At 42.9% G+C, this 9,268-nt stretch overlaps 1 protein-coding gene across 1 annotated transcript; it reads left to right on the forward strand.

The window, feature by feature from the left end:
* Window positions 1-3,054: 3,054 nt before the first annotated feature.
* Window positions 3,055-8,632, forward strand: adra2b (adrenoceptor alpha 2B). The gene is made up of 2 exons (XM_044375722.1): window positions 3,055-3,974; window positions 4,140-8,632. Exon 2 carries the CDS (start codon window positions 4,163-4,165, stop codon window positions 5,744-5,746), a length of 1,584 nt encoding a protein of 527 aa, XP_044231657.1. The 5' UTR covers window positions 3,055-3,974; window positions 4,140-4,162; the 3' UTR covers window positions 5,747-8,632.
* The last annotated feature ends 636 nt before the right edge of the window (window positions 8,633-9,268 follow it).

Genomic DNA, 9,268 nt, shown 5'->3' on the forward strand with positions numbered 1-9,268 from the left:
TATGAGCAATATGTGTGATGCTGTTAACTGGAGAATTACAATGTGGTGATATAACACGCATGCTGGCACGCGCGCACACACACAAGCAGCAATAGTTATTACAAATGCAGCAAGGAAAATTACTGTATGACCATCTGGGAACATTCCCTCTAATTGTTTACAGGTTGCACCCACACTGGTACAGGACTTGTTATAATTCTGTGGACGCTCACTGATTATTGCATTCCCCAGTGGTTCCCAATCTGGGTCGAGACTACCACAGGGTCGCAAGATAATGCTAAGGGGTTGCGAGAATATAAACAAGATGGAAAATAACATAAAAATATATTGTGTTGTATATTTGTTATACCAAATGTTTGTTTTTGTGAACTGTGAAATACACAATACTTTAACCTCTTTAGGCCTACAAAGACCAATACAATAAACAATCTGAGAAGGGAACATCACTCTTTGGTAGCTTGCAACTCATAGTCAAATGAAGCCTGTGATAAGGTTTTGTAAGTAGTTTTCTTCATTTTAAAGGATCACAAGCCAAAAGGGTTGCGATCCACGGCCCTTGTCCCTTGTCCTACCCCTCAATATCATGACCACACAACCACTTCCTTACTGATGCTAAACCTAATTCCAGTTTAAACCCAAAACCAAAAGTCTTATTTCTTTGAAGAGGAAAGGATTGGCCAAAATTTCTTCACTTGTCAAAACTGTCTTCACTCTCAAGGTCTAAAAATCAAACTGGTCCTCACAAAGGTAGAAGAACAAGAGCACACACACACACAGAAAATGAGAGGCAGAATCAAACCAATAACTCATAAAAGGTCCAAAGTGAAAGCATCCAAAGGGCAGGTACTGTGCTATAATTGATTTGACTTGAACCATAATGTGCACAGATTCCCACCTGAACCCTGCATTATGCTGACCTGCAGTTATCCGACACTCATTTGGGATACAGCCTTTAAAGAAAATTTCTCTTCACTTTTTCTTACTTATGAAAAATCCTATATTGTACCAGGAGACTTAAGTAAATGTTTTGAATAAAATTAGACTTTTCCCAAGCACATAAAGTTTTTTTCAAAGAGTGAGTGCCCTTTTTCCAGATGCAGGTGCAGACTTTTCCACTTTGCATGGTGCATGATGGTTTAATTTCCATTTTTTGAATATATATGTGTTTGCATGTGTTTGCATACCACATGTTCTTATACAACAAGCACTTCAGCGGCAGTGAACGCTGTGCGCTGCTCAGTCTCAATAACCTTGGCATCAGTGACACACCCCTCTCCCCCAGAATGCATTTTCAGCATGTTACTAAGCACAGTTCACCCGCGGAAACAGAGACACTTGATTGGAGTGCACTCTCTCGCTAAAAGCTTTATTCTCTATCCCTTTATATTTAGAATGTGTAGCATGGAGCGAAAATGTACAACCATTATTGGCTGCTGCTTCAGGTCACACAATCAGAGAGCAGCACTCCCAATTGTAATTCCATGGGTGGCTAGCTGGGCTTCTCTCTCATTAAACCAGCAATGTGTGGGGGATGCACTACAAAAACAAGTAAACAGGACCTCCTACCCACACACCATTCATAAGATTTTATGTGTGGACATGTAGGCCGGGGAATGTGTGTGTGTTGTTTGTTTGTTTGTGTGAGTTTACATCACAAAGGCCACCTACATACTTCTAAACACCACATGATAAACTCTGCTGCTGTTTAATTTACGGTTCTGTAAAAACAGCCAGCATGACGCAGGTTTCACTCCATAATTGAACAATCCGGCACTTGATCTCAGGTAGGCAACAAATCATGAGGGATGCCGTGGATGTCTGGGCTTCTTGGGGGAGGACGTGTTGCAGGGTGCATAATGCCGAGGGATTTAAATGGAAGTCAAGTGATGTAAATGCATGAGCACAGAAAGCTACAGCAAGTGCCTTATACTCGTGCCCTGCACCACTCACAATGAACAGTGGTGGAAGGTAACACAATGCATTTACCTAGTCAGTGCTGAGGTACTGAGAATTAGGAGATTTTATATATTTAATGGACCGTATTTCATATTGGGCTGCAAGATTTATGTGATTGTTGTAATTACCAGATTATTTGCAGAATGCGGTTTTATATGCAAAATATTTGTTAACCTCATAAAACATATGATTCATTATTTGAGATTTAACAGCAGAGTAGGCGGACCACCTACAGTTTAATACCTTAATAATTTCACTCTCTGAAGGAGAGCATTCTTCAAAATGAAGGCTTTCACTTTATTGAAGGATTCTAAAGTTGTGGATTTATTATAGTTTACAACATCAAAAGAAGATTTGTGTGTACTTTCTCACAGCTGAGAATGAGCCACCTTTTCAGATGCTCTAAACAGGACATGACCATGATAAAGCCCTCTGCAGCATAAATCTTACCCCGTCCTTAAAAGTGCAGGTGCCTTAGTGTACTTGGGACACATGGGGGTAACCTTAAACTCAGAGAACAGGCATGTGACCATGCAAGCTGGGTAAAATGTGAGAGTCAGTACCCCTTGAGTAACTCACTGGACCGCCAGCTGCTACAGTGAAGATGTTTATTGGCCCTAAATGACTGGAGTTGTTGAAGGTTACATGGAAACGAGTGAAAATAGTAAAGTCTAAATATGCAGAGATCACAAAGGGCCTTTTAATTGAAAAGCATTGATCAGCCATATGTGCTATGATTATAATGATGATGATGATGATGATGATGATGATGATGACTGAGTAGCTTTAAAAAGTGAAAGAGTCCCTGAAATGGAACTAACGTCCTCTGTAAAGCAGATGGCATCAGCTCTCCACTCTCAGCTGGACACCACTGCTCCCGTGGAGTTAATTGACCGAAGCAGTTCCACCCAACAAGCCATGTCTAATGTAGCTGCGTTGGTTGATCCGCTTGGGTATATACTTAGTGAAAGCGAGGGGGAAAAGGGAGGGAGGGAGGGGGGGTCTACAGGGATAGAGAAAGTAAGGATCCCATGACGCCCACAGCACCACAATGACATCACCGGGTCTAAAAAGAAGCGCAAGAGGGAGATGGGAGGCACCCCACTTATTAGATTTCGTCGTACGGTCCTGTTCACAAGAGAAGATGCTGCTGCGCCTCTGTGAGGAAGCCTGTGATGTACGCCAGCGGTGCGGCTGAATCATGGCATCCTGAACTTCTGAGGAGACAGACGCACCAAGGACCGAGAAACAACTGCTGAGACGCAAACTGAAGGCGCTCTGCGGGGATCATTTCACTACTGACAACATATCTGGCTTCATGCGCAGGGCTGGAAAGCTTGAGGTTAGCTTTGAGTTTTCTCTCGTCCAACTGACTGGAAACGTTGGCACAAGTCAGGCTGCCCTCCGTTTTTTAAGAGCTGGGTAACACCTGTGTCATTTTGCTTGGCGAATGACTGTAAATATAGCATCGTATTAACTTTATTTCACTTTATCTAAACCATTCTGTGTTCGCAGTTCAGATGAGATGGTCAGGTATACGCGCGTCTGCGAGCAAGGACGCACGGACATCGCGCAAGTGTCGAGAGTATTTACTCTATATAATCCGATCTTTTTTTATTTAATGTTGCCTCAGTGTAAACGACCCCAAATCAAATTGTTATAAATTAGTTCGTCAGTTCGTCTCCAAGACAGTAATTAATCCACAGAGGAAAAATTAAGAACCTCCTTCGTGCGCTAAAGAAGTTTTTAGTTCCTTTGGCTGTATTGTAAGTCTGCCAAGGTTGATGCACAGCAGTCGGCGTCATACACACACGCACAAAAATGGGAAAATGTTGGTGGGAAAAAAATCTGTTCTTCAAAGAGGCAAATGCTGTTTAATTGAAAAGCACTGATCCGTGTCTTGACGCATTGCCCAGGACTGTTTTGCATGCTTAAAATGGACTTGGAAGACTTGCCGTGGAGGATGCAGGGGAGCTAACATTTGGAGACAACACAGAGACAAAGAGAGAACAACTGAGGTAAATAATACACAAATCCGACTTTATTGTAATCATTTATTTGATGTAAGAATTGTGCAAAAGCAATTTCTGACAATTATAACAGAAATATTAATAACCAAACAGTGAAATATATTTTTACATACATTTTATTCAGTGACCAAACATATTTTTTTATTTATAAAGACTCCAGGAAAGCTAATCCCATCATGGCCTCGGTTCCGGACAGCGGCTGCTCCATGGAGCTGAGCGGCTGGAACAGCAGTGTGAGCAGCGTCGGAGCCTCCGTGCCCTGCAACCAGAGCGTCCTGAATCTCGCCCCTTATTCCCCTGAAGCCACGGCGGCCTTTGCCACGGCCATAACTTTGATGGTGGTCTTCACCATAGTGGGAAACATCATGGTCATCATCGCTGTCCTGACCAGCCGGTCACTCCGAGGTCCGCAGAATCTGTTCTTAGTGTCACTAGCTGCTGCAGACATTTTAGTGGCCACACTCATCATCCCCTTTTCTCTTGCCAATGAATTACTTGGCTACTGGTACTTTAAGTCTCTGTGGTGTGAGATTTACCTGGCGCTGGATGTGCTGTTCTGCACCTCCTCTATTGTGCACCTGTGCGCCATTTCACTGGACCGCTACCTGTCAATCTCCAGGGTTACTTACGGTCGTCAGCGAACTCCCAGACGCATCAAAGCCGCTATTGTGGTAGTGTGGCTCATCTCTGCCATCATCTCCTTCCCTCCTCTGCTCTCACTGAACAAAAGCGAGGGAGGGGACGACGGGCCTGATAGAGGACCTCAGTGTCAGCTGAATGATGAGCGCTGGTACATCCTTTACTCCACCGTCGGCTCCTTCTTCGCCCCATGCCTCATTATGATCCTGGTCTACGTGAGAATCTACCAAATAGCCAAGCAGAGAACACGGTGCCCACCTGGGGAGCCCAGGAAGGATGGAGTCGGCTGTGCCACACCAAGTCAGCCTCCACGACATGTACAAGCCAATGGAAAGGAAGATGAAGAGAGCACCCCCCCTTCATCCAACAAAACCTCTAATGCTAGACCCCCTACCCTTGCCATCACCCCTTCTCCTTCCCCAGGAGAGTCCCAAACCTCCCAAAACCCCACCTCTAATAATCTTCTGCAACCTCCGTCCCCTTCTCCAGCCATGACCCCTGTCACAGCCTCCCTTGATACCTCTCCCCATGGCCCCTCAACCCCCTCCTCTGTGTCTCAGTCTCTCCCTGCCAAGACTAAAGAGACTGGGAAGAAGGGCAAGCGGCAGGGAAGAAAAAAAGCTGACAATAACAATGGCGACAGCTCAAGCACAGATAGCGATATGGAGCACAGCCACGGAGGAGGCCGAGGCAGCACCAGCATGCCAGGGTCACCTGCAGGAGGGGGTATCCACTCCCCAGCTTCAGTCAAGCGCTACCGGGACATGATTGCCACTTCAAAGGGGGCTCGGCTGGTGCCAGGGAGAAAGTCAAAAACAGAGAACAACCCCGGGGCAGCAAGGCGTAAAGCGATGGTCAACAGAGAGAAACGTTTCACCTTTGTACTGGCTGTGGTCATCGGTGTTTTCGTGGTCTGCTGGTTCCCATTTTTCTTCTCCTACTCTCTTCAGGCAGTGTGCCCAGAGACCTGCGCCATCCCTGACCCCCTCTTTAAGTTTTTCTTCTGGATCGGTTACTGCAACTCCTCACTTAACCCAGTCATATACACCATCTTCAACAAAGATTTTAGAAAGGCTTTCAAAAAGATACTGTGCGGAGGCACTAAGGGTACTTTCTTTTAGCATACAGATCCAGTGTATAGGACATGGACGCAGATGTTTGCAATTTCTGAGGCATAGGAAGAAAAAAAAACTATAATTTACATTTTTCAGAACACTCAAAGGGCTGTTTTAAAAAACATGTTGAACTGTGGAATTCCAGCATAAAATTCAGAACTGAGAGTCACTCTTTTAACAGCCACGGTGTGCGCAAATTGACAACTTGGACTGTGAAATTCCAGATTGCAGCTGATATACACATTAATCTGTACAGGGTGTGGGGTGAAAACAGGACATGGAATAGAGGCAGAGAGAGACTACAGACTATAAACTGCTTAGCATCTCAGCATTGCTGATAACATTTTTTAATGACTTTTATTTGAATTTATCTTCAGATCACATTAAAGAAAGTATAATGCTGGGGAACAGAGTGTTGCAGCATCATAGAAGAAAAGTATACATACTAAGACACACTGGACTGAAAGAATGACTTACAGAGAAGCTGTTGGGAATTCACTCCTGACTCCTGACTCCACTCCTGAATACAGACAATTTAATATATAATGTATATGGTTTTTGTACTTTTTAAGGACTCCAGGACTATTGGGGAAAGAAAACAGGTAAACAGAAGGAAAAGTGACCTTAGATTCCTATGAGCCTAGGGCCCTTTATTTATCAATACAGAGCACAAGGAGCACACAAGGTTAGTGGTGATTTCTTACGTCTGCAGTCTTAATTTGTCCAGCTGCAGGGCAAACATGTGTTCCTCGATTTTTATCTAAAAGCGCAACAACAAGAGAAGGTTTCTGAAGATCTTGAATGTGATAGCACAGACAGGGCACCCTTTCAAACTGAACTTGAGGACTTTCATGTGGAAAGCCTTCATGTCAGACACCTTGCTCTTGGCTCGGGATGCATCATAATGGACACTCAGGTTGTTTGTACTGGCACTGCAGCCTTTTTTGGCTTTCACCTTTCATGATATACAGAATAGCTGAGGTGTGGTGTATTTTGGACTCAAAGAACTGAGCAGAAAAGACAAACTTATGTTACTAAAATGTGACTTAAGGTTGTGTGATCCTCTCATCCACTTAGCTTGATGTTTTAACTTAACCTGGACTGTCACATGTGTGGGCTGGACTGAGCAACCCTTCCATTGAACTGCCTTTTTGGACATTTGAGTAACAATCAAAACTGTTCAAGCCTCTCAAATGTGGTTAAGAGGTTATTTACAGTATCTCATGGGAGGTGCACCTGCTGAAGACTGAAAAAAAAAAATCTTGTTATTTAATGTATGTGCATTATTTTCCAGAAACCCTGCTTAATATAGGGCAGGGGTATTAGCAGGCAGACATTTATATTGACTGTAAAGGACAGATGAACAATGCAATTATGGATGTGTAATGTTATCTCTAATTACGCCTACATGGGTTATTCTGAGAGTCATTTGGCTGAGTCACTCTTTACCAATGCCTCTGGCACATCATTGCCTGCAGTGGACCTCTACGTGTCACATTTGGTTTGTTGCTGAGAGGCGAGAGGATGAATAGTGCATTTATTTTTCTCACCAAGACACTGAGGTTCTTCAGTTTCCTTGACAAAAAAAAAAAAAACATGTGTCTGTAACTGTGAACAGCACACAGGCTTATTGACTCAATGGGACAAGGGCTGTCAGCAGCAACACTTCAATTTACCAATTGTCTAATTCTGCTGACCTGTGTGAGTGTGTGTATGTATGTGTGTGTGAGTGTGTGTGTGTGTGTGTGTGTGTGTGTGTGTGTGTGTGTGTGTGTGTGTGTGTGTGTGTGTGTGTGTGTGTGTGTGTGTGTGTATGTGTGTGTGTGTGTATGTGTGTGTGTGTGCACGTGTGTTTGTGTGCATGTTGACTTTAATGTTTGTCTGTAGAAAGTGTTAGTGCCTCTTCTGGCTGCTATGTACTACAGATCTACTGTAATATTGATAAGAATAATAAGAATAGAGACCCGATTTGCTGGTTCAGGCATCACTTTGCTGTCTGTCATGTGATAGTTTTTACTTGACGGAGAGATAAGTAGTATATGGCAACATCCAGAAAGTCTTATTGAACCGAAATTCAGTGTTTATCAGTCATATTGAGTACATGGCTTTTTAGTGATCACCCTCAAGGGACCAAAGAGCCTTAGGACACCAGCCTGACTCAGTGATATCAGGCTCTATGTTGCTTTAATTAACTATTACTTTCTATTTGGTGTATGTGACGGGAGGCAAAGATTGAAAAACTGTATTATTTATTTGAAACGATTTTGTGTTTTCTGTCTGTTACCTATTTATTGTTCAGTTACTGTGCTTTTATTCTTAAAGTCAATCAACGTGGAACTGATCAAAGAGCAAGAACACTGTACAGATTTTTAATATGTTGAATAAGAGCATCATTGATTTATACCATCAAGCTCTGGCTTTGTGAGATTGAGCTGTATTCAGGTTTGGGGGGAAGTGTTTGTGTTGAATTGCAAGAACATGAACATTGAATTATGTGCATAATGCAGAACCTACAATGCAATCATCATTGTTTCATCTAGTTATAGTATGGTAAGATGTTCAGTCACAGATACAAGCACATTCATTGATTGTACAATTTATCAAGCATAACGCAACAGGAAAATCTCTCTTCACCAGTGCTGCTGTTGTCAAACTTTTCCTGAAAATGTAATTCAACATGAAAATGTCAATAGCACCCGTAGCCAGTTTCATCTGGATGATTTGCAAGCTTTGTGCAGGACATCCATATCACACAGAGCTGCTTGGAGATTCAAAAAACTGATTAAACAAAATGGTTCAGAGTAAGGGCTCTGTGCACTTGCCCTCATCTGAAATGGCTATTTTTCCTCCAGAAATACAAACGGCTATAGCAATGGTGTGAGACTGCTGCTTTGTTTATTTTTAAAAAGTATGAATTATGGCTTAAAGGTGACAGATTCAGTAATCTGCCTCTGGATCACCACTCTTTCCCCTTGAAACTGCCTGTATTGTCTCCTCCCCTACTGTGTTTGGGCCAAACTGCACGGTCTGAGCTTTACAATCTTCTATCCCCCCATCTGTCATCATCCCTCTCCAGTTTGGAAATAAAGCTACTTGAGAAAGCATGAGTCATCCCCTGGTTCATTTATTCATTCATATATTTCCACATGACACAACCAACATCAGGAAGGTGGAAAGGAAATAAAAAAGGTCGTTTCCAGGAAGAGAATTACCACTATATTGTTTCACAAATATGAGAGTTACAGTTGGTAACAGAATTATGTTTTTCCAGGCTACACGTTGTAATCTAAAGCAATTTCAAGTCATCATGAAATAGCTCTGAATGGCAACACCACCTCAGGAAATAGTCCATAACATTGTGGGCTGATGGCAGTTCAAGATGTCACTGGAAAATCTTGTATCACAGTGGAACATGAGAAGTAGGCCACTACAGAAGCAGCATAATGTTGCCTGCTGCCAACAAACAGAGACAAGTCTATAAGGAATTGGAGCGTGTTGCCAAATATCACATATGCACACACACATACT

This window comes from Thunnus albacares, chromosome 2 (assembly GCF_914725855.1).
Source record: "Thunnus albacares chromosome 2, fThuAlb1.1, whole genome shotgun sequence".
Taxonomy (NCBI): domain Eukaryota; kingdom Metazoa; phylum Chordata; class Actinopteri; order Scombriformes; family Scombridae; genus Thunnus; species Thunnus albacares.